General features: G+C 40.8%; 1 protein-coding gene across 2 annotated transcripts in view; it reads left to right on the plus strand.

Moving 5' to 3' along the window:
- The window catches only part of LOC136864435 (membrane-bound alkaline phosphatase), a 194,727-nt gene that overhangs the window by 159,053 nt on the left and 8,260 nt on the right, over window positions 1-27,414 (plus strand). For both annotated transcript variants that reach the window (XM_067141427.2, XM_067141426.2), the window contains exons 8-9: window positions 8,894-9,085; window positions 12,518-12,640. In XM_067141427.2, coding sequence (XP_066997528.2) covers window positions 8,894-9,085; window positions 12,518-12,640 — 315 coding nt within the window. The remainder of the gene's footprint in view (window positions 1-8,893; window positions 9,086-12,517; window positions 12,641-27,414) is intronic.

Below are 27,414 nucleotides of genomic sequence, written 5' to 3' on the forward strand. Positions count from 1 at the left end.
ATTTAAGTGATTGGATAGAATCTGAGGATGTTCTTGTAGAACGAAACATGTCATTCTTTGCATAATAGTGTGCAATTTTTTACAGGTATGTTTATAGTGTTATAATTTATATTGAAATTTGTGTGTGATTGACAGACTGGAAAGTTGTTATGTTACATTGTACTAGTCGACACTGGAAAGTATGGCTTCCTTCTTAACAGTTCTTACAGTGGTTCTTCTCCTAATATAAAGAGATGTATCCAGCAATGACCTTTCCATACCAGTTTTATCGTATACAACAACTCTTAAACACGTCTGCCAGTTTAGTATAATATGAGCTGATGTTGAAAGTCATAAATAATAATAATAATAATAATAATAATAATAGTAATAATAATAATAATAATAATAATAATAATAATAATACCGAGTGCTTGACCATGCGGTTAGCATCGCACAGCTGTGAGCTTGCATTCGGGAGATAGTGGGTTCGAAACCTACTGTCGGTAGTCCTCAAAATGGTTTTCCGTTGTTTCCCCATTTTCACACTAGGCAAATGCTTGGGCTGTAACTTAGTTAAGGCTACGACCGCTTCCTTCCCTCTCGCATCCCTTTCCTATCCCATTGTCCCTATAAAATCTATCTGTGTCCGTGCAACGTAGAAGCAAATCGTAAAATAATAATAATATTTATTTAACACACCCACATTTTATATAGATTTTAAGTACGCTAAGGTGCCGGGATTTGGTCCCTCAATTCTTTACATTCCGGTAAATCTAGCGTCATGAGGCTGTCGATATTATTATTATTATTATTATTATTATTATTATTATTATTATTATTATTATTATTATTATTATTATTATTATTTAATACAAGGGCAGTGGAGGGGAAGAAGTGGCAGGGCTTGACTACTGAGCAAATGACCACACAAAAACTTTAAATTTTGAATGTATTCCCAATTTTTTGTTTCAATATTCTTTTCAATACAACAACAACAGCTGCAGCAACAACAAGAAATAACAACAACCGAAAGAACAATTAGGAAAGGAATTTACAATAGTAAGCTTTATAGCTTAATCGCTAACAGAAGTGAAGGAGCTCCCATTTTTCAATACAAGACTTGCGAGCCTTAAAAACATTTTTGATTTTTTCAGTGAATAAGAAGCTGGAGCTTCCAATAATAAATGTTTTCCTTGAGAAGGATATCGGAGCTTCAACTTTGTTGTACAATTTCCTCACGGGCCTAGGGTTCACATCCAGGTAACTACATTAAATTCTTATCAGCTTTGATATCACTTGATACTCGCTGCCTTCAATTCAGAGAGTATCAACGCGCAACATATGGATCAGAAATATCTAGAAAGAGCAGGAGCAAAAGCTCATACCAGATGGCCAACTGAGAAAAAAATAAAAGTTTAATAGAAGGACCGAGAACGAAATAGAATGGGATGCTGAACCCACTCAAGCTATCCCGTGACATGGCTTGCCATAAAACCTAATAGGGCAGAAGGTCCGATGGCACAGAGGATACGTTGGGGGACCAAGGCAAAAAGAAATTAATTGCCAAAATGAAAGGCAAAAATGAGAAAATCTTAGTCACCAAAAAGCAAACTGAACAAGGAAAACGAGGCTTCACACTCGCACATCCTTAAGAATTACATGACTCCCACTTGGGTGGTTACACTCTGTCCGCAGGCAGATAGAAACCTACATCTCACAAAACTGCTTAAATTTAAGGAAGCCTACACTTAATAACAAGGTAAACGCGTCTCACCCTAACTATTTCAAATTAGAGGGGGAACGCTAGTATATTACCGTTGCCACACGCAAGTAAGTTCACATGTTAGAGAAGAATATTCTTGCCGCCTGCTTTACATGCTGCCCCAGTTCGTCCGTAGCCTCCTGTGAGGAGAACCTCACTGGTCGCTGCACTCAACAAGTTCCAGATTGCTCCATAAAGTCCAAAATTACCAGTATTTATAGAAGCGAACTGGGCGATGTTTGGTTGGTCTAATTTGAACTCAGAGTAGTGGCAACTTAGAAACCGATGAATTAAGTTATCAAGTGCCCACCTTCTAACAGGTACAATTCTCTACTAAGCAGAACACAATCCAAGCCCCTTTGTGGCACTCCAAGATCAAAAGTAGTGACAGTTGTTAATAAACAAAAAAATCAAGTAGAATCAGACAGTTGAGGCTGTCTCCATGAGACTACACAGTCCTCAGGCGTTCAAAGTGTTGCCTACCACCAGGGAGAGGCGCAACTGGTAGTACAATATTATGATTATTATTATTATTTTCTTTCTTAATCCGTTTACCGTCCAGGATTGTTCTTTTTTTCCTTTGGACTCAGCGAGGGATCCCGCGTCTACCCCCTCAAGGGCAGTGTCTAGGAGCAGGAGACTTCGGGTCGAGGGATAAAACTGGGAAGGAGGACCAGTAACTCGCCGAGGAGGCCACACTTGCTTTACTGAACAGGGTCCCTGTGGAGGGGGTAAGGGAAGATCGGAAAGGATAGCAAAGTAAGAGGGAAGGAAGCGGCTGTGGCTTTAAGTTAGGTACCATCCCGGCATTTGCCTGGACGAGAAGTGGGAAACAAGGGAAAAGCACATCGAGGATGTCTGAGGTGGGAATCGAATCTCCTTCTATTCAGTTGATCTCCCGAGGCTCAGTGAACCCCGTTCCAGGACTCGTACAACTTTTCAAATTTCGTGGCAGAGCAGGGAATCAAACCCACACTTCCGGGGGTGGCAGCTAATCACACTAACCACCACACCACAGAGGTGGACCACGATTTATTGTAACCTGACCAAAACATAATCTATTGTGGGAACACCGCTCTCATTAGTTGGAATTTCCCTGCTCTTGATGGTGTAATGATAGAGTGCCATAGTCACTGGCTTCACACCTAGGCAGCCACTGGATGAGAGATTTAAGATGTAAAACTGGAGGTCCTCAACAACCACAAAAATTACAAACGTGCTATTTTTTTCACTGCGATTAATGATGTGAGCACCGGGAGAGTTGGCCATGCGGTCAGGGGCATGCGGCTCTGAGCTTTCATCCGGGAGATAGTGGGTTCGAATCCCTCTGTCGGCAACCCTGAAGATGGTTTTCCGTGGGTTTCCATTTTCACACCAGGAAAATGCTGGGGCTGTACCTTAATTAAGGCCACGGCCACTTCCTTTCAACTCCTAGGCGTTTCCTATCCCGTCGTCGCCATAATACCTCTGTCGGTGCGACGTAAAGCAATTAGCAAACAAAGAATGATGTGAGCGACCCTAATTCTCTTGCACGACTACTCATGTGTGCGTGTCGTCTCAAAACTCACGAGTCTCAAAACTCACGAGTCCCAAAACTCACGAATTCCAGGAAGAGGATTAGTAAGAACAGGTATCTCTACCTGGGCCAGCCTCAGAACTCACGAGCAGGGCCAGTTCTTTGAATAGATAAATGTCCACCCTATTACTGATGGGATAATGTAGTAATTTTGATAATGGAATAACATCCGTCCGATTATTTAAATAATCGAATGAGTTTCAAATATCATTCAGTTATATCGCACAGAATAATCGGATGCGTCATGAGTAATTTTTTTCGTTTAAGTGTGTCAGATAGACAATTTATTGAAATAACCGAATAGATGAACTCTTACGAAAAATAGAAATACGCCTTTTTTCAAATTAATCTCCAAGTGATGAAACTAAATGAGTGAATTAACGTTCTTGATCTTTAATATCTCTAAATAAAGTGTCTTATCAAATAAATGGCGCCTTCTGGCTGCATAATGGAACTAAGCCCCAGTACTACCAACTGACAGTTTCTTTTAACTAGCAGCGGGCAATATACCTACTTTAATTTTATGCCGTCCGGCTGCATGCATAAATTGTTAGCATGCTGGCATTTGCTCCAAGGGGTCCAGGGGGTCCCGGGTTCGATTTCTGGTCGGACCGGAGATTTTAACTTTCATTAGTTAATTCCTATGGCTCGGGGACTGGATGTTCGTGCCATCTTCAGCATTAGACTTCATCTTAAGTAGGGCCTTATCCTTACACACGTGCAGGTGACCTATAGGGCGTCAACTCTGAAGACCTGCGCCAGACCTCCCCGAAGGCCACATATCATTATTATAAATTTATGTGAAAGGTAAAAAATGCATTATATTAGCTTTATGACAACAGCAAAAAATTTTAATAATAATAATAATAATAATAATAATAATAATAATAATAATAATAATAATAATAATAATAATAATAAACCTCGGTCTCTTTCATTCACCAGCCATTATTTTTCCCCTGTGGGTCGGAGTGGCAGAATAACATCCACAATATCCCCTGCCTGTCGCGAGGGAAGCGTGAGTCACCGGGCACCTCATCCCTCATGCGGTAATCGCAAGCACCTGCTGTCCGGAGTCGTGAATTTTAAGACTCATTAGAATGTTTACTTTAGCCACCAGTTTGTAGTCGTGAGTTTTGATACTATTTGTAACTAATTTTAGCCCGTGAGTTTTGAAACTCGTGAGTTTTGAGACGTAACCCCTTTGTGTACGTTCTTCAGTCATCTATATTTGTTCCCCATCAGCTGGGTTTACCCATAAGACGCTAAAGAGGCTATACGATAGCCATTGACACTGGTGCACTTTACGAGATTTCAGTGATCGTCAGGAGAGTATTTCACTATGTTTGCATAGACTTTTCATAGATATCCGGAAAGGAGTAGACCTACATAGTGATACAGTATAAATTATACGAATTTACGAGATTTCGCAAAATTTATGTCACAATATTTGTAGAAATTTTTCATGGATTGCAGGAGAGGGACAGATCTACACAGTGATACATTATACGAAGTTACGGAATAGGGTTAAGAGTTCAAAAGTTCTGCACTTCGCACCACACTAGCCTACATATCAGGTCAAACTGGCTCAAAGAGATGATGAAATTTTCGGTCTCTTAAATTCGCTCGCTAGGCTGAGTGGCTCAGATGGTAGAGCGCTGGCCTTCTGAGCTCAGTTTGGCTGTTCTATCACGGATCAATTCGTTAGAATTTTAATACGCACAAATACGTCAGCCTCGTTTTGGCAGATTTGCCGCCACATAAAAGAGCTCCTGCGAGACAAAATGCTGGCACCTTCGAAAACCGTAAGTGTAGTTATTTGAACTTTAAACTTTTTTCTTTATAATTTGCTTTACGCACCGACACGATAGGACTGATAGCGACGTTGGGGTAGGAAAGGGCTAGGAGTGGGAAGGAAGCGACCGTGACCTTAATTAAGATACATCCCCAGCATTTGCTGGTCTGAAAATATGAAACCACGGAAAACGATCTTCAGGGCTGCCAACAGTGCGGTTCGAACCCGCTATTTCCAGAATGCAAGCTTATAGCTGCGTGACCCAAACCTTGCGGCTCGTTCTTATAACTAATAGCATTGCCATTATTAATAAATTCACTCTATGGTTTGAAGGAGATATCGGTCATTCCAGCTCTTATTACATTCTTCCATTTAGCTGTTGACCTTCATCGTAGCACAGACCGCACTTTCCTTCTGGCAGTCATCCTGGATGACAAGAGATTCTTCACTAATAATATTGTAATAAGTGGATGGGAAAAGCACAGTTTTTGCTACGACACCTTTCTCAGTGCACTTATCTACATCATATTACCTTGACGCTTTTCTGAGTTCGTAAACACCAATTTCCAGGAAAGCCTTTTTTTACCCTGTTGTAGTACTAGTGGTGGGAATACCACCAGGAAGAAACTATACAACTGTCAACAATGTGTAAATTAGCATAATGGCTTGTATGCACAGGAGTGTAGGATTCTTACCTTCGCAGAAACGATGAGTGAGGCAAACTGTATGGCTACCGACTACAAAAACAGAATGATTTCTCTTAGCGTTCGGGAATCTAGATCTACGTGATGTCGGGATAGTAAAGAATCTTCATAATATATGGTTTTTCAAGGTATTAATGGGGGGACACACACAAGCTGTCATAGATGGGTAAATGGACGCCTAGCATTGGCGAACAACTTTAGCACAAACAAAACTAACCTCGGTGTCAGTGGCGTATGCTGGAATCAAGACGTGGGCTACAACTAGACTTAGGTTACCCCTTTTCGATAGTCGGTTTAGTGAATGTCAAGCCCTAAGCGTTCTGAGCTGCAGCCAATAGCCAACAGAGTAGCCTGCTGTATTGCCAGTCATGTTTCACAAGCTACTGCCCTAGTCTCTGCTACTGTCAACAATCAACACCTGATCAGTGGAGATAGTAGCCTAAGTTTTAGCAAATTAAAGTCCGGCTTTGTGGCGAAATGGATAGAATGCTTGCCTTTGGTCCGATGGGCCCGGTTCAATTCTCAGAATCAACCCCCTCATACTCTTTAATTCCCCTGGCTTGGGAAATGCGTGTTTATCACGTCTTCACCATTCATTTTATACATATGCCATCCACCATTATTATTATTATTATTAAATTAAAATTTTGAATTTTACAGCATTGCCAGCAGTGGTACTCATCGTTCACTCGTTTATTAGCTTTCTTCTCGGGAGATCAGTGATGGTTTCCGACCTATGATCACAGGTTCGATTCCAACCAACTAAAGAGAACACTAAACCTGAAAGATTGCATTACAATTTCAGCAGATCTACCTATAAAAAGAAAACTGTATTACTCCTATTAATAACAGTAGGCCTGCAGTGTCTTTCTACAAGGATGTAGGAGCAAAAAGGAGTGAATACCAGCACTCTGTTATCTGAGTATGAGGTGAGGAAATATATACGATGTCAATTCGGAAACATCCGGAGAACTTCGAATCTTTGAGCTATATCTCCGTTAGCAGTTGCGATCTGACAGACCGAAGCCTAGCACACCTATTCCCCGCCGGTCCCCGCTCCTGACGGGTGTTTAGCTGCAAGCCGTGTGAGGTGAGGCGAGGGGATAGGGACGGAGTGCCTGGGCTGCGATATCTTTCTCCGATGCCTTGCTCTCAGACATTCGAGAGACGTTTTATCTCATTGCGTTCAAGATTTGTAAATGAAACAATGTGTCAGATGCTTACATTACAATGTGCTCTAGATTTACATCGTTCTCATTTGAGGTTAGGGCTTCACCGATAGCCTTGGTAGCCCTCAGTATACGCCACTGCTCAGTGTCGAATCATACTGTATAAAAGATGCCTGGCATGGTAAGTTGTAGATGAACAGCCAGTCCCCGGAATCAAGGAATATGATTTGCTGAGAGGAGGTTAGTGTCTGACATTTCTTTGAATATTCTGGCGCCCAATGTCAAAACTGGCCACGCTGTGTATTCAGTTCCGGATTACCCAATAGGCAGAGTAGGCTACCACCTTTGGGCTCCGCGCTTCTATGGGCCCGAAGACAACAGGTCAAATTTAGACCCCATATAGTAAATTATGTGGCTGTGTGGACTGCGGATAAGTTTATGAACAGATTTGCGAAGAGTTTCTGAATGGCAATAGCGAGCTGAGTTTCTTTAAAATAATGTTTGTTTTTCATACAGTTAAAGAAGCGTGCACCTCGACACCTGTTGCCGTAGTTGACACATAAGGATGCCCCTAGCAACCAATCTTACTGTACAAATTTCCTGCGCCGCTGCGCTGTCATTCAGCCTCATTTTTTAAAACGAAGTCAATTAATATTTCCAAATATCATGACAGTATTGAGGATTTATAGGAGTCTCATGAAACCAAACACTGCTGCTGAACGGAAATTTTTTCAATTAAAACTACTTAAGGGTTGTCATCGAAATTCAGTGATACAAGAACGACTAAATTCTCTTGCCATTATTTCTACTGAATATGGCATATTGTAAAAAGGAAAAAAAAAGCTGTCGAGATAATCTGAATGATTTTTTTGAAAAAATGAGGAAAGAGAATGTTTAAAGTGATGTTAGTTTGTTTATTTTTAAGGAGTTCTTTTATGTTTTGTAATGATGTATTATATTGCATAGCCATGTTAATTTTATGCAATACACTGTTTTCCCCTGAAGTAACTGGAATTTGAACGAAATCTTAATTATTTTATAATGTTTGTCTTTTTTTAGCTGTTGTATTAAAATTTGGGGATGAAATTATATCCGGCCCCGCGGTGTTGGGGTAGCGTGCCTGCCTCTTACCCGGAGGCCCCGGGTTCGATTCCCGGCCAGGTCAGGGGTTTTACGTGTATATGAGGGCTGGTTCGAGTTCCACTCATCCTACGTGATTACAACTGAAGAGCTATCTGACGGTGAGATGGCGGCCCCGGTCTTGCAAGCCAAGAATAACGGACGAGAGAATCAGTCGTGCTGACCATACGACACCTCATTATCTGCAGCCCTTCGGGCTGAGCACCAGTCGATTGGTGGGCCATGGCCCTTCGGGGCTCTTTCGCCATGGGGTTTGGTTTGATTTGGGGGTGAAATTAAATGTTTGGTAGGAAGTATTTGTCAAGGATGACCATACGAGCTCAACTGCCTATGGGTCCATACAGGGTTTAATTCGGCACTGTTGGTATCTCTGAAACCAGTAGGATTTTGGTAACAATACATGCACACATCACTACAAGTGCAGTATACGTTCCCTAGAACAGCTGCCTACAGTTAATAAGATCAAAGGTTTCTTGAACTACATGGTATAACGAAGAAATATATTTTCAAATTTTTACTGGGATAAATTAAGGAACTCTCTGTAGAAATAGTGATGTGCCATATGCAATGTACAATTCTCAGCTGCATTTCTCCGACTGAGTAATCCTCATCCAAAGTTCTATTTAGTATGTAAGTAATATCTTTCGCCCATTGTTGTATTATGGGTACTGAAACCTCTTTTATGGGGAAAGTTCAAATCCTTACAGAACTGTAATAGTACGATTCTTCTTCGTCTTATTCTTATTCTACTTATTATTATTACAGGTGGCAGAATTGATCATGCTCATCATTCAACGACAGCGAAACGTGCTTTGGATGAGACAGTGGAGATGGCCAAAGCAGTCAAGAAGGCCATGGAGCTTACGAGTAATGAAGACACGCTGATCGTGGTGACAGCAGATCATGCCCACACCATGTCCTACAGTGGCTACCCGACTCGTGGGAACGACATTTTAGGTACAGAATTAATTACAGCCTCATCTAAATATAATTTGACTATGCAATCATACGTAAGTCAGACTGAACGTTTAACTTCCCCAGTAGAACATCAAGTACCCTTAGCGAGGAGTAAGCGGGCCTTACTTCCTTTCAAAAAAAAAAAAAAAAAAAAAAAATAATAATAATAATAATAATAATAATAATAATAATAATAATAATAATAATAATAATAATGATGATGATTTTCAGAGACGCCGAGGTACTGGAATAATTTTCCTGTAGGAGTTTATTTACGTGACGATACGGCACGAAGTTGGCGTATTTGAGGACCTTCAAATAGCACAGAACTAAGCCCAGATAAAACTCGTTAACTTAGTCTGAACTACTCAGAGACAAATATTTCAGAATCAGTTTGAGTTTTTAACAGCTGAAAGTAAAATCGTATTCTTTGAGATACCGTACAGCGCAGTTTTCCAATGAGACAAGTCAATTTTTTGGGAAAACCAAGATTTCCTGCATTCATGAACAACCGTAAAGTCATATTCTCCTAACCACCAATCAGTGAATCTTTGATAAACTTGGTATTATAATTTTATGCTTGAAACATTTCCAAAAAAACCTCACTTTCATATAATGTGCAAAAATCTATTTAGATTGCATGCAGAGCTATATCCACACTCTGTAATATTCAGTACATGGGAAATGATTTGTCTGGACGAGAAGCGCACTTGGTTAGACGTGCATATCTGTGTTCAAATTAAGGAATCACTGTAACTTACCGTGCGTTTGACTTCTCATTAAATACCTGTTTTCTTTAATACTGTAACTCCCAGCGAGTTTAAATTACAATAACTGAGAGCCTACTTCCATAATTCTAATTGAAAACCTATTTTTGCAATAATTCTCTTTTAATTCTGATTTATAACCTGTTTTCTGTAAAACTGTAATATCAAGTAAGTTTGAATAGGTAATTCTACATCTTGCAGTGAATTTGAATCTTGATTGATAACTTGTTTTCTCTATACTTGAACCTTCAGTGAGTTTGAATTGCGAATAACTTGTCTGAAATTACTGTAACTTGTGCAAATGCTGTTATGCTATGTGTACTTACAACTACTTCGGGCTGAAATAGTGAAGCAACTTTGGCCTTGAGAAAGGTACCATCTAGGCACATTTCTGGTGTTGAAAGTTGAAACTCGATAGAGCTCGATAGCTGCAGTCGTTTAAGTGCGGCCAGTTTCCAGTATTCGGGAGATAGTGGGTTCGAACCCCACTGTCGGCAGTCCTGAAGATGGTTTCCCGTGGTTTTCCATTTTCACACCAAGCAAATGCTGGGGATGTACCTTAAATAAGACCACGGCCACTTCGTTCCCATTCCTAGCCCTTTCCTATTCCATCGTCGCTATAAGACCAGTCTGTGTCGTAAAAAGAAAAGGAAGTTGAAACTCAGGAGAATAATTTCTTTGAGATATGAAACCGTGTGCGCCCGTGTTGATGGGCACTATCAGCTATCCTGGTCGGCGGAACAGAACAATACGCCACTTCTGCCACTAATGGCAACAGACGTGTTCTGGACATTCTTCACATTACTGATTTGCAGGAAAGAGTTATTTCGAAATGGCGAGTTTCCGTTTGCCTGCAATTAACACGTCAGGCAGTATTATTATGTAATATTATTACTCCAACCAAGGTCACTTAAATCTTAGTTCTGTACCTTGAGTACGAAGAAGGAGGAAGTACAAGGCCACATTCTAGGCATTGTTAGGTACGGAGGGGGGAAATAACCTGCGAATTCGATTATTAGAGATCAGTGGTTAGTAACCTGATGAGCTGTATTTTTTGTGTCTATACTCAGCCCACGTTTCTACATGCTCACTCATCTCAGATGCTATGACTAGATATTTTGTGATATCTTAGTGACATAACTGCTAGCTTCTCACCTACATGGCCACGTTCGAATCCAAGTCAGTGAATGTTGTGAGATTTTCAGACAAAAAGGGAAATAACTTTAGTTCAAATCACAGAAAACTTTATGCTTGCAATTTTCGTTTCTTTGCTTAGTACTCGTATCATTCCCAAGTGTAATATGAAATTATTAAAATATATCTGTGCTGTTAACTTTCTCCTTCATGGTTTTTATTTGTACACCTGGCAAATGCCCGGGGTACACATTATTAAGGAATTACCTTTTTTCCCCGTTCTAACACTTCCTTTTCCTACTGTCATTGAATAACCCTATGTGTTAATTCTGCATTAAATAGTTAGCAATATAAATAAATAAATAAATAAATAAATAAATAAATAAATAAATAAATAAATAAATAAATAAATAAATAAATAAATAAAGTAAACTCGTGTCCTCATCCCGAGGTGGTGCAGCTCTTTTCAGGCACACCCCCATTGGAGGTGAGATGCATGTACCATTTTACCCACATGCCAGCCCTCCTGCCAGTTTTAAATTCCTGACAGTATCGGGAATCGAACCCGGGCCCCCGAGGACGGCAGCTAATAACACTAACCGTTACGCTACGAAAATAAATAAATACCGAAGACAAACTGCCACGCTGCGCTTAGTATTGTATAAGAAATTCTTTTTATTATTATCATTCTTCTTCTTCCTGGCCTTTTTGGTAATAATTGTAATGGATTTGGCTCAGTTTTCTTTTGCTAGTTGCTTTACGTCGCATCGACACAGATAGGTCTTATGGCGACCACGGGGCAGGAAAGGCCTAGGAATGGGAAGGAAGCGGCTGCGGCCTTAATTAAGGTACAGCCCCAGCATTTGCCTGCTGTGAAAATGGGAAACCACGGGAAACCATCTTCAGAGCTGCCTTTAGTGGGGTTCGAACCCACTATCTCCCGGATGCGAGCTCGCAGCTGCGTGCCCGTAACCGCACGGCCAACTCACCCGGTAGTGGCTCAGTTTTTTATCCGACGCCAACCCTACGTTGAGGGAATGTATTCACTATTGCGTGTTTCTGAGGTGGTTAGAAGTAGATAAGTAGAAACGTGTATTTAAGCGAACACAAATGAATACGCAGTTAAAATCCTAGGCGGGCCGGGAATCAAACCCGGGGTGCTCTCAACCAAAGGCCAGTACGCTGACCATTCATCTAAGGAGCCGGGCATTATATAAGAGAAAACTGCACACCAACATCTTTAATGATGAATGTTGTTTGAATTGACCGAACTTCGAACCCTATTTTTCCGGCTAAAATTTATTCTTTCTGCATCAACCATGAACACACCAGTTTCTAACGGACAAATGAAACTCGGTCGCATTTACCAATTTTTGAATAACAAAGAGTGAAAGGAGTGAACTTCACATACTGAATATCGATTTTTGTTTTTGTACTCCTGCCATTGATTTTGGACTTCACTGATTGTTCCTAACTTAACAGACATGCTTATGGTCACGTAATAGCAGTCGCATATGTTTTATGTTCACAGGACTGGCCGGTCTATCTGATGTTGACAAGCTGCCGTACTCTACATTGAGTTACGCTAATGGCCCTGGCTTCCAGCCTCCCGAGAGAAGCTGCAACCGACATGATCTCACCGAGGACAATATGAGTAAGACTAAACTACAATGAAGTGTTCTATTAACACCAATCCCTATATATAAAATAACAACTTCTGACTGATTGATCATCGCCGAGCCAAAACTACTGGACATAAAAAAAAAAAAATGAAATTTTGGGGATACATTTATATTGCAGTAAGTTATATGTGTTCGCCAAGGAAGAATTTTTGGATATTCCGTCGCTAAGGGGGTGAAAATGGGGGGGGGGGCGAATTTTCTATAATGGGTATATCTGTATCTCAAAAACTTAACTGTTTAAAGACGTGAACATTGATTGGTATTTGTAATCTTTAAAAATAAAGAAACACGTATTTTTTTGTTTTCGGAAAATCCACTTAAGGGAGTGGAAAGGAGTGAAAAAGGGGGTGAATTTTTAAAATGAGTATATCTAGATATCTTAACATGTTATACATGCATAAACTGGTATTTGGAATCTTCTTTAAATATTAGAAAACACGTATTTTTTTGTTTTCGAAAAAAAAACACAAGGTTTTTTTTTGCTAGTTGTTTTACGTCGCACCGACACAGATAGGTCTTACGGCGACGATGGGACAGGAAAGGGCTAGGAGTGGAGAGGAAGCGGCCGTGGCCTTAATTAAGTTACAGCCCCAGCATTTGCCTGGTGTGAAAATGGGAAACGCCGTGCGCGTAGAGGCGCGCGGCTGTGAGCTTGCATCCGGGAGATAGTAGGTTCGAATCCTACTATCGGCAGCCCTGAAAATGGTTTTCCGTGGTTTCCCATTTTCTCACCAGGCAAATGCTGGGGCTGTACCTTAATTATGGCCACGGCCGCTTCCTTCCAACTCCTAGCCCTTTCCTCTCCCATCGTCGCCATAAGACCTATCTGTGTCGGTGCGACGTAAAGCCCCTAGCAAAAACAAAATGGGAAACCACGGAAAACCATTTTCAGGACTGCCGACAGTGGGGTTCGAACCTACGATCTCCCGAATACTGGATACTGGCCGCACTTAAGCGACTGCAGCTATCGAGCTCGGTATACACTTAAGGGAAAGAAGTTATAGCCATAAAAAGCAATATCACATACGTGGTTTACAAAGAGGTTTTGGGGTGAATAAAACTCAATTTTTCGTCGAGTTTTTATACTGTAGGAACTTTCTGATGTTATCTTAGTGCAGTGCCGAGGAATGATTACTTTTATAAAATTACGAAATTCTCGCGAACGAAGCCGCGGGCAACAGCTAGTCAATATATACAAAATAACATGTCCAGACTGTCTGACAGATTCATCATCGCCGAGTCCGACTCGTTGGCTGAACGGTCAGCGTACTGGCCTTCGGTTCAGAGGGTCCCGGGTTCGATTCCCGGCCGGGTCGGGGATTTTAACCTTAATTGGTTAATTCCAATGGCATGGGGACTGGGTGTATGTGTTGTCTTCATCATCATTTCATCCTCATCAAGACGCGCAGGTCGCCTACGGGAGTCAACTCGAAAGACCTGCATCTGGCGAGCCGAACATGTCTTCGGACACTCCCGGCACTAAAAGCCATACGCCATTTCATTTCATCATCGCCGAGACAAAACCACTGAAGCTATATATATATATGAAATCAGGTCAGTGGTTTCATATCATAGTGTAGTTACTAAGAAGGGAGTTCTCAAAATCAAAACCCCTTAGGGGTAATGACGGGGTTCAAAATATATATTGAGAAACGTTATTTAACGCGTCTATTGACTTACATCTTGATAGAAGTGTTTCAAAATGTAAATAATCATGTCTGTAACATCTTCAGTTTTTGAGATATAAGTATCCTCATAGAAAGAGTTCAACTCACTTTTCAGTCCTTTCTACAACCCATTTAAGTGAATTTTCAAACACATATTTTTTGCTTTTTGGAAGTCACCTCCTAAAGGGATATGAAATTAAATGGAGTATGGCTTTTAGTGCCGGGAGTGTCCGAGCACAAGTTCGGCTCGCCAGATGCAGGTCTTTTGATTTGACTCCTGCAGGTGACCTGCGTGTCGTGATGTGGATGAAGTGATGATGAAGACGGCACATATACCCAGCCCCCGTGCCAGCGAAATTAACCAATGATGGTTAAAATTCCCGACACTACCGGGAATCAAACCCAGAATACCTGTGGCCAATGGCCAGCACTCTAACAATTTAGCCATGGAGCCGGCCTCCTAAAGGCGTAAAAGGGGGGTATGAAAGTTTGTATTGGAGAAATATTTTTGATCAGATTTTCTCGGAACTTAGCACAAATACAAAACAAATAAAGAAACACGTGTTTCAGCATGTTCTTAAAACAATACACCCCTAAGGGTTTTTAATTGGGGAAAAGTATTCATTTCTCTGAAGCCGTTTGGCATACAAGGTTGAAATTTAACATTGTGGTTTCTCTTATATGCCTTAGATTTTAAATAAGAAGCGGTGTTAAAACAATGAGATAATTGAACTGTGATGACAAAAAATTCATTTCTCTGAAACTGAATGATTAGGAATTTCATTTTTCACATGATGGTTGATTCTAGCTTAGATTTTAAATAACAAGTGGTTTTAAAACAATACACCCCTAAAGGGTGACCTGATGAAACCTGATGAGACCTGATGAAAAAATATTAATTTCTCTGAAACCGCTAGGCACAAGAGGTTGAAATTTCACACGATGGTTGCTCCTCTATGTCTTAGATTTTAAATGGTAAGTCGTCTTTATGCAATACACCTCTAAGGGGTTTTGTCTGGGGGCTGAGTCCTGATGACAAAATTATTAATTTCCCTGAAAGTGTTTGATTAAGAAGTTAAAATTTTACTCGATAGTTGCATGTTAAATAAGAAATAGTTTTAAAACAATGCACCCTTAAAGATTTTCAACTGTGGGGTTAGGCCTGATGACAAAAATATGCATTTCTCTGAAATCTCTAGACACACAAGTTTGATACTGTTCATGATGGTTGCCCCTCTGTGTATTCGATTTTTAATAAGAAATAATCTTAAAACAATAAACCCCTGAGGGATTTTGAGGTAGGTGGGCGGTTGAGGCCTGATGATAAAAATATTCATTACCCTGAAACCGCGTGACTTACGAAGTTAACATTTAAAATGATATCCTAAGTGTTAAATAACAGAAGGTTTGAAAAAAAAACTCCTCAGGAAGTTGAATGGGGTTTAATATTCCAAAACAAAAATATGTATTCCTCCGAAATCGTTTAACGTACGAAAACAATATTCCAAATGACAGTATGCATTTTATATCCTAGGTGTGAAATATGATTTATTTAAAAACCGACTAAGTTGGTAACTCCAGAAACAAAATTATTCATCCCTCCGCTAGGATGAGTGGTTCAGACGGTTGACTCCAACTTGGCAGGTTCGATCCTGGCTCAGTCCGGTGGTATTTGAAGGTGCCCAAATACGTCAGCCTCGTGTCGATGGATTTACTGGTACGTAAAAGGAACAACTGTGGAACTAAATTCTGGCACCTAGGCGTCTCCGGAAACCGTAAAAGTAGTTAGTGGGACGTAAAGCCACTAACACTATTATTATTATTATTATTATTATTATTATTATTATTATTATTATTATTACGATGTTTTGTGGATTTGCAGAGGTGAAAGAAGGTGCTGACTGGAATAGGTCTCAACTACAGAATTAAAGTTAATTTAAAACTTTGACAAAGGTTATGTTTTCAACAGACAACAAGGTTTAACAATTTTCATATAGACTTTCAAAACTCAACAAATAACAAGTCAGCAACAAGCCAAAATCAGGTACAAAGAAATTACAAGATTTCAGGAGTTATTACAAAATCTGGGCTTCAAGCCCCAAGTATAATTCCTGAGCTCTCAGCTCACAACTACTATTGCAGAAGGGCATAAAACCCCCAAGTACAAGGAGCACTTGCTCCTAATTACAGTGTTAAGAAAAAGAGCAGGCCCGCTCTCAATTTGACAAGCCTATCAAAGGCTACAACAAACTTCATTTCTATCTGCCCTTAAGGCACACCAAGAAACAGGGGTATTTGATATCCAACCTACAGGGCCTTTACATGAGGAAAATAAAACATCAGGTTAAGTTACTGGCCCATAATACAAAATAGAATGGAGGCGAAGCTTGCACTCCTAATACACTCTTGAAACCTACTTGGCACTAGGCCGCTTACGCAAGGGCTAATCCCATACTAAGGAGGTGACACGATAAGAAAACTTTATTACATTACGAAGAGAAGAAAAACGGTTATGAAAACGTAGTCACCTCAAAACAATATGAGTGGGAGCTCGAGAGGGTTAGGCACTCTCTATCCCAATGTGTAGTTAAAGAGACGAAATTTTACCAAATGTCTATTACATTTTAAAGATAGGTTACATGAGAAAAGTTTCGAACCTGCCCCGAGGGTTAAACTGCTGAGCTAGCAAGAAATAAAGTTATTAAACGGCCATTACCTTGTGGATGAACTGCTGCCCGAAGAAAGAGGCGCTTCCCGCCCCCTGCTACATAATCACACACTAAGCAAGATGTCGATGAAGTGGCACCGAGACAAGAAAATCAGCAGTTTATATACCCTCGTGGAATATTCGAGACCTTTCAAGAATGAGTACACACACCCCCCTCAACTTTATTGGATAGCTTAAAGCAACATATCCATATCGGAGAAGACATACGTTATTGGTCAAAAATTAATTAGAGAAACTCGGGATTGGCTAAATTCAAAACAAGCGGGTAGAAATGATCAATGTTGCCAACCCACCAACCACAGAACAAAATTTAGTAAGGTCAAAAACTTATGAACACAAAACTTCTTCAAGAAGGTTCATTCCTTTGCAACAGAGTGCGTAATCCTAGGTTTTTTCTCTGTAGAGACATCTAGAAGAGAATGTCCACACTTCTTGATACGGAATAAACAAACACAAATCAAAATAGACACAGTTCAGAACACTTCAAGATTACCAAATTTACAGTAGTGACATCTTTTAAGAAATAGTAGAATTAGTTCAGTTTTCAAGGTTCCAAACTTCTCCTGTAGGGGAGTTTAAATTGGCGCAATATTTGAATGAGCGGCATGGAGGTGTACCGCCCGGTTCATCCCTCCAAAACTGTTTGACGTACGAAATTGTAATCTTAATATTCTAGACATCAAATATCATATACTTCAAAATATGTCTGTACTAAGGTCTTTAGATGGGGGTTCACTCTGAAAATTACAATATTCATTCTTCCAAAACCGTTCCATGTATGAAATTAAATATTTAATTGAAGGTAAGTTTTCTGTGTTCTAAGTAAGAAATATTTTTTAAACATTCTACCCCTGAAACAAAACCGCCCTTCCTCCATTACTGTTCAACGAACGAAGTTAAAATTTCACACGTTGGTCGCTTCTATGTCCTAGACTTGAATAAGGCAGGGGCTTAAAACATTCCAATTCTACGGGGTTCAAATGATTGCTAAATCCGAAAATATATAATCATTCCTCCAAAACCGTTTGACGTACGAACTGAAGATGTATATGCATTCACAGGGTCAACCGATAACGGACTACCCAAAATGTAAAACATAGAAAGATAACCGTAGCTAAGCAGGGGTATCCTGGTAGTCTTAAATCATTTTGAACATATTAACCCATTAAAGCTCATATTATTTTCGCTATGTATTAAATATTTTGGGAAAATACATCACACATCACTGTACAACTAGGAATTTTTAAAAGGAATGTAAAGTAATACACTTAAATTTGGTGATATGCACGTAGACGCTAGGAAAAATGTCTGTGAAGTATTCATCCCTTAGACTAGATGAGTCCTCAAATATGGGTAGTACCATCGAAGGTTATGTGACTATAGGTAAATAACAAAAACCTCACTAGGATGGACACCACGATTTGCCCTATGTGTAACACCCTTCATAACATCCGGACGCTCTAATCTTGCTCCAAATGTCATTACTCAGCACCTTGCATACTCTCACAGCACTATACGAGACCGAGTCTTCGGTGGAAGCTACATTTTGCTCTGGTCTGTACCAAGAAACACAAGCAAAAGTATTATATACACTAAGAACAGCAACAGACACCTAGGGGCAATATGCAATTTTAATGTCTAATTCTACGTAATGTTCTATCAGTAACAGAATATCTGTCCTTTATAAAATTATTATTCAAGTCAGAATTTTGTTTATGTAACTGTTTATATGATGATTGAAAGCGAAATTTAAAAAATTTCATGAGAACAATAACTTAAAAAAATGGTTCTACGCCACACTAACTATCTTAACGGTTTTCGGAGACCCCGAGGTGCCATATGATTGTCTCGTAGCAGTTCCGGAGAAGAAGAAGAAGAAGAAGAAGATGATGATGAAGAAGAAAAATCCTATTAGTAAGAAGTGAGGTGAGTGCCTCCATACTACCTGTAGGAGAGCTACTAAAGTATGTAGTGTATTCAGGGAAATATTGTTTAATGATTCTTTTGTCCTTTGAAACTCTTCACACTACCATAGCACATTCCTTCCTATGTTGGAGATGGGCCAATATTTTATGGTTGATCTGATTCTATTATTAGTAATAATAAGTTAATTATAATAAAATTGCGGCCGAGGGTATTCTGTAAGTAAGAAATTCAGCTCTAGATCGAAACCATATTTCCATTGGTGTGTTTCCAGACCGAATTTGCTGTACGAAAGTGGCAACAGATTGGACTAGAGATGTCTTATTCATAATATGAATGTGAAAGTAGCGGGAATAATGAATACTTGTACAAAGAGGTGGGAGCAATGGCAGGAGCATAGTCAGAACCAGAAGATAAAGGCTAATTTATGAATGATCTTGATGGTTGAAGCTCTGCGCCGAAAACGTCTTTAGTGGTGGGGTCTTGTGAGCCGAGTAGAGATGAATAGGTAGGAAAATAACGCGGTTGGTCATAGCGGGTGAGAGAAGCAGCGGAGTCCAAGGCGAAGATGACTAAACTCGGTTTTTAAGGACAAGGCAAGAGGAATGGGCTATTTTGGGCATTTTGATTGGAGTGGGGGGGGTGGGGGGATGACAGGGTTTACCGGAGGCGTCCATGGATCCTCCCTTTTGAAAGCAATTTGCGACTACAAAATCATTGCTAATATTCTCAGTCTTTCATTTAATATTCTATATTAATCACTTTTACTTAATAACCAAATCTATGTAAAGTAACAAACATTTACATATAATTAGAAAGTAGATCTAATTCAAATGTATTAGTTGGCCCGTTTTTACCCGTAATATTAAAAATCAAGCAGACAACATGGACAAGAGACAAAACTTCTCTTTATTTTACATAATCTGACCACTTCGTATTTTTACACAAAATGAAATCTTCCCTTTCAATTTGCATTAAAGTCATTATTTACGCTTCCGTTCATGGAACACCTTCCTACGTTTAGGCCACCGTGCATTATATCTAGAAAGAATAACAAACATTCAGTATACAAAATAACCGTACGAGTCTACTGTATTTTGAAACTAAACAGCGTTAAAGTCATATTCATTATCATTATACGTATGTTCGTTCGTAATCTGTTTATCCTCCAGGGTCGGTTTTTCCCTTGGACTCAGCGAAGGATCCCACCTCTACCACCTCAAGGGCAGTGTCCTGGAGCTTCAGACTCTGGGTTGGGGATACAACTGGGGGATGACCAGTACCTCGCCCAGGTGACCTCATCTGCTATGCTGAACAGGGGCCTTGTGGAGGGATGGGAAGATTGGAAGGGATAGACAAGGAAGAGGGAAGGAAGCGGCCGTGGCCTTAAGTTAGGTACCATCCCGGCATTTGCCTGGAGGAGAAGTGGGAAGCCACGGAAAACCACTTCCAGGATGGCTAAGGTGGGAATCGAACCCACCTCTACTCATTTGACACCTCGATGCTGAGTGGACCCCACTGATCTCTATACCTGGATGGCTGGTAGCTTGGGTAGCAGTAAGCCGAATAGAAGATGACTGGCGTACTAAGATGGCAGCGAGCGCATGGTGCAATAGACCACGAGGAGCGCGCTTGCTTTGTTTATGCTTAGTTCAGTGACGCCAGGCCTCTTGATTGTAGTTCCGGAATGATGTGTCAGTGATCCCAATGTCCTTATGCTTTGAGTGAACATGTCTCTATATTTTTAATTATTCCAATGCGCCATTAATTGCGACTTAAAATTGACTATATTATCATTGCTTTCCCATAAGGAGAGCTCTAGGTTGGGTACGCCAACATGGCGAACCGCGCGCTCAACTTGGCGTACTTTCTCCTGCAGCGGAGACCTGCCATCAGCGATCCATGTATAGAGATCAGTGGTGGACCCCGTTCCAGCCCACGTACCACTTTTCAAATTTCGTGGCAGAGCCGGGAATCGAACCCGGGCCTCTGGAGGTGGCAACTAATCACACTAACCACTACACCACAGAGGCGGACATACATATGTGTGCAAAATATTGTTCTTATCATCACCCGACGGATTTTGATGAGCTAATAATTGCCACAAGGTGACCTGTAAAAATGAAAACCAAATCCTCAGAAATGACTTATTTCTTATTACCTATAAATGGCCCAAAAATATGAAAGAATGTGTATATTTTCACAATCCAGTAAATATGTACGTAATAATTAATGTTATTTGCTTTACGTCTCACTAACTACCTTTTACGGTTTTCGGAGACACCGAGGTGTTACCGACATGAGGCTGACGTATTTGAGCACTTTCAAATACCACCGGACTAAGCCAGGATCGAACCTGCCAAGTTGGGGTCAGAAGGCCAGCGCTTCCACCGTCTGAGCCACTCTGCCCGGCAAATATGTACGATGGTCAAATGATCTTTAATTCGTTATGGTGATTTCAACATCTATGTATCACAATAATAATAATGATGTATGCTGTTATTAATAAGACATTATGTCATCCCTAAGTAGAAACATATACTGAGCGAGTGGCTGCGCGGTTTGGGTCATGTAGCTGTCAACTAGCATTCGGGAGATGGGTGCGTTCGAACCCCACTGTCGGCAGCTCAGAATATGTTTTACGCGGTTTCCCATGTTCACGCCAGGCAACTTACGTCGCACGGACACAGATAGGTCTTATGGCGACGATGGGATAGGAAAGGGGAAGGAGTGGGAAGGAAGCGGCCGTGACCATAATTAAGGTACAGCCTCAGGATTTGCCTGGTGCGAAAATGAGAAACCACAGAAAACTATCTTCAGGGCTGCCTAGAGTGGGGTTCGAAAGCACTATCTCCCGAATGCAAGTTCATAACTGCGCGTCCCTAAGCACATCGCCAAGTTGCTCGGTAGTCAAGTTCGAGCGGTTACCAAACATAATACAGTACAGAGATCAGCAGTGAATGTAAAATGGTTGCCAGATTTGACGATGATTTTGAAGATGAATTGCTGTATGTGGAATATCTGGAACAGAGTGGAAACGAACGCAAATGTATAATAGCGGAGAGAGACCCTTATTGATATAAAATTTGTGGAAATATTTCGTTTAACTAAACAAACAGTTTCATTTCTTCTGGAATCAATACAAAATAACCTACAATTTTCAAAGCAGATAAATCCTTTTTGTGCTATCAATCTGAGATTTTATTCCATGTTTCTTCTTTCTGCTTTATGGTGACTCCATCTGTCTTTATATTTTCAATGATGTTTATATGTCTGATAACTAATTCGTTTACGATATTGGTTTCAAAATCGGGAAAATTAGACGACTTTTTTGTCTTTTAGTCTTCCATGTTGCTAATAAGTACTTTCAGCAATGAATAATTGAATATTATTCACGCTAACAAAGGAAACGTGAAATGGCTGTAGTGCGTTCATAATTCTCTGTTCGCAAAGCAAAACTTCACGGTAGTGTTTAATTCCACTGCCAAATAAACGTGCTTGAGTAATCATCGATTAGGAATGGTGCTCAACGATTCCTTGTAACCAGTATTTAAATTTAAAACACGTTTACGTACACACTTGTCAGCCGAATCTTAAACAAGGTTGATGCACTTGGCCATTAGTTCCGAGGTTACGATGTTACCTTCCACTCCAATAGGAGCGTTCATGGCCCGCATGGAGAGGACTGCCTTTTGCTTGCTTCGCTTCACATAGACGAGTGTTATAGTATTTTATAATAAACAACTCTGACATATAATCATAATCTCGACAGTGGGAGAGTGATACCGTATTGTAGGAGAAATAATATGTAGCAATAACTAAATATTATAATTGTTGTAAAGCAAAATTAATTAGTTATTCACATACGTTCAGTGTGATCCTTAGCCTTGCGTTAGTGCTAAAAGGTCTTCAAACCGTGGCCGTGTATTTGAAATGCACTTCACCGAGCTCGATAGCTGCAGTTGCTTAAGTGCGGCCAGTATCCAGTATTCGGGAGATAGTAGGTTCGAACCCCACTGTCGACAGCCCTGAAGATGGTTTTCCGTGGTTTCCCATTTTCACACCAGGCAAATGCTGGGGCTGTACCTTAATTAAGGCCACGGCCGCTTCCTTTCCACCCCTAGCTCTTTCCTGTCCCATCGTCGCCGTAAGACCTATCTGTGTCGGTGCGTCGTAAAACAACTAGCAAAAAAAAAAAAAAAGAAATGCACATCATAAGTCATATTCTGGCTGCAATCTGCTTCTAAACTTTTCACGACAGAATTTGCAGACAAGCCAGCTTGACTTATGTAGTTAGTCGAAGGTAAAAGTAGCACTTTCTAATCTTCGTTCCCTAAAGTAGGTTTTCTCTTCCTTCAATTTTATCCAGTATGAGGATAGTGACTGCGTTTCTTTTTTTTTTACCATTTGCTTTTTACGTCGCACCGCCACAGATAGGTTTTATGGCGACAATGGGGTAGTAAGTGGCTAGGAGTGGGAAGAAAGAGAACGTAGTCTTAATTAAGCTACAGCCCCATCATTTGCCTGGTGCAAAAATGGGAAACCTCGGAAAACCATATTCAGGTCTCCCGACAGTGGGGTTCTAACCCACTATCTCCCGAATGCAAGCTCGCAGCTGCGCGTTTATTTTTGGAAGCTATGACGCAAAACTTCAACACTTTGTATCTCAACGAGCTCCTCCTGGAAATCACGTATCTCTGGAAATTGTTCAGTTGGTTGGTTTCCTTAGATGCCCAATTTTTACATTTTTAACCTCTGCAAGCTAAATGTTTTCGTCTTCTCGAAGCAGATTTAAGGTCAGGAAGAACGGCATATTGTATTCTTCAATTGTTTTTTATTTTTCCACAATTTCAACTTTCCTATGAATGCCGTCATTTTCTCTGTTAATATTTTTCGGAAAGCTTCGATGACCCATACCGAAAGCTATGGTCACCCAAGTTGCAAACTAATATAATTTATAGAATGGTGACTCCCTATATGAGGCGGTAAAGGTGTTATCGATCTCCATTGAAATGGTTCTTCTTTGCTATGTATCTTAAAATGTAAGAAACTAATAGAGGACAAGAATATTATTCTTTCTGCTCCTGTTAACACTGATCAAAATCTATAGCTGCGTATGCAAATGATATAAATGATACAACTGCCTCCTCATTCCTTCGTACACCCGAGATCACAACGCTCACTTCAACTAGCATTTCATTCATTAAAACAGAACCATGGCACAACAGCCCTTGGTCTACCAAACACCCGATGCTCAGCCCGAAGACCTACAGATTGTGTGTAGCCACGTGGTCAGCGCGACGAATCAACTCCACCGATATTCTTGGCTTTCTAGACCACCTAGCTGTCAGATAACTCCTCATCTGTAATCATGTAGGCTGAGTGGACCTCCAACCAGCCCTCATACGCAGGTAAAAACTCTCCGACTTGCCTGGGAGTCGAACTCGAGTCGTCCGGGAAAGTGGTAGGCACGCTACCGTTAGACCGTGGCGTCAGCTGTTTCATTCATAAAGTCGTCAAGTTCTTGCCTTCTTTACTCCACGTTGAGGGGTCGAAACGCGATGCAGTCATATGACTTTATAGAGTGCTTAAATGTGAGAGGCTCGTGTCAATAACTTTCTAGCAAGTTAAGGAACAACTACTAAGGACAAACATCTCTGGCATCCATTTTTTATAGAATGTTTTTGCGATTTGTTTACGTCGCATCAACACATATAGGTCTTATGGCGACGATGGGATAGGAAAGGCCTAGGAGTGGAAAGGAAGCGGTCATGGCCTTAATTAAGGTACAGCCCCAGCATTTGCCTCGTATGAAAATGGAAAACCGTGGAAAATCATCCTCAGGATTGCCGACAGTGGGATTCGAACCCACTATCTCCCGGATGCAAGCTCACAGCTGCGTGGCCCTAACCGCACGACCAACTCGCCCGGTTTATAGATGATTAACGTCGCACTGTCCGGCTCCATAGCTAAATGGTTATCATGCTGGCCTTTGGTCACAGGGGTCCCGGGTTCGATTCTCGGCAGGGTCGGGAATTTTAACCACTATTAGTTAATTTCGCTGGCACGGGGGCTGTGTGTATGTGTCGTCTTCATCATCATTTCATCCTCATCACGACGCACAGATCACCTACGGGCGTCAAATCAAAAGACCTGCACCTGGCGAGCTGAACACGTCCTCGGACACTCCCGGCACTAAAAGCCAAACGCCATTTCAGTTTTTCAACGTCGCACCAACACATTGAATGTTTCGGCAACGTAAGGATGGGAAAGGGCTAGGATTGAGAAGGAAGCGGCTGTGACCATAATTAACGTACAACCCAAGTATTCGTCTAGCGTCCATTGAAATCGGTTACCTTTTGATGGGATATTAAACACATTATTGTTAGATTAGCTGCCTCTTTGCCTGCACTGAAACGTTCAAGGAATCCACACTAGTTCATCTGATGTCCAGAGCAGATGCAGGCCTGCATATCAGAAAGCCTTCACCTTAGTATGCTTTCCTTCTTTCCTTCCATCCACGTTGCTGACTTCTTCCTTCCCGCTTTCAGAATCGTGCTAATCCTTTCCTGGAATCGAGAGCAGCAGAAAGCAAATTGATGATTTCACGGCGCGCTTTGATATATATGATAATCTTTTGGGTTTTTGTCGTGTCAAATTAAACAAAAACTAAACAAAAGGTATATAAAATCTTTACGTATCTCGTAGACTTTGGTACACGTCTACAGAAAAGAAAAGACGTTTATCCACGGGAAAGGTTTTTCTGACAATGACCTTTTGAACTTAAGAATACTGGACCGTTGATCTATTGTAAATGGTAGTCTAGTTCGTCACCAGATGGCTCACTGTGTGTTAAGTGGAAAGGGACGACGCCATCTTAGCACGAACGAAGATGTTTTCTGTTCAATATGTCCTATACGGCTGTGTGTTACGAAACAGGCAGCAAGATCATTAGATTAATCAAAGACGATGGGCGAGGAATATGCTCGAAGAAATAAATAAAATAAGGTGTGATGCAACGACAGACCGACAAAGACAGAAGAATAGAATAGAGATGAAGAAACCGGGCGAGTTGGCTGTGCGGTTAGGAGCGCGCAGCTGTGAGCTTGTATCCGGGAGATATTGGGTTCGAACCCCACTGTCGACAGCCCTGAAGATGGTTTACCGTGGTTTCCCATTTTCACACTAGGCAAATGCTGGAGCTGTAAGGCCACGGTCGCTTCCTTCCCAGTCCTAGCCCTTTCCTCTCCCATCGTCGCCATAAGACCCATCTGTGTCGGTGCGACGTAAAGCAACTAGCAAAAAAAAAAAAAAAAAAAAAAAGAGAGAGAGAGATGAAGGAAAGAAAAGTAAAGGGGTGTGGTTGGACGAAGGAGATATTGCAAGCTATTTGATGAAACGAGAGTAAAAAGAACTAAGAATTAGTATAGTAACCGATGCACACAGATTATACTAGTATGACAGACTAGAGCGAACCATCTAGTGGGTTAACTCTCTGTTAGCTAGCCACAAACGCCATTGCGGAAGCATTCGCTCGTATTTCCGTTTGTGCGTAGGTACTGAAAATGCCTCTGACAATTAACGGTCCCGCCGAGTGTGAAGTACGCGCTGTGATTCGATTTTTAAATGGAAAAGGTGTGTGTGAAAGCTGTTGAAATTCATCGGCAGATTTGTGAAGTGTATGGAGAACATACTATGAGCAAAGGAATGGTAATAAAATGGGTTAGAGCATTTAAAGAAGGCCGTCCTAATGTCCACGACGGGAAGCGTATTGAGTAATCATCTGTCAGTACTGAAGAATTGGTGCAAAATGTTGAAGCAAAGGTTCGAGAAAACAGATGCTTTAAGATTTCGTCATTAAATTATAAGTTGCCTGAAATTTAAAGCAGCGTTCTTTATGAAATTGAGTCAGGATCCTTAGATTATCGGAAATTGTGCTCACGCAATCCAAAAACAAACGACTTGTCATGCTCACAAGGGTATTCTTTTGCTTCATGGCAATGTGCGATCTCACACGGCTAATCGAACCCATCGCTGCATTTGGTTGGGGACAATTTGATCATCGTCCGTGCAGTCGTGACCTACCGTCTAGTAACCCACTTGTTCCTGCGCCTGAAATAGCATTTAGGAAGTCAACACCACGACGACGATGATGACCTAAAAAGAACCGTGCTAGAGTGGCTGGCACATCAAGCGGCAGATTACTATGCGCATGGAATTCAGAAGCTGGCTTCACGATATGACAAGTCCCTTATTATGCCTGGAATTTACGTTGAGAAGTAGTTTAAGGTACAGGCTTATATGTAAAAAAAGGATTGTTTAAAAATTGCATTACCTTTTTGTTTCTATACCTAAACGGTATTTACTTAAGAAAAAACACGCCTCGTAATTTGCAGTGGCTAAATACAGACTCCAAAATTTAATTTAT

The sequence above is a fragment of the Anabrus simplex genome, chromosome 2, assembly GCF_040414725.1.
Source record: "Anabrus simplex isolate iqAnaSimp1 chromosome 2, ASM4041472v1, whole genome shotgun sequence".
NCBI lineage: Eukaryota > Metazoa > Arthropoda > Insecta > Orthoptera > Tettigoniidae > Anabrus > Anabrus simplex.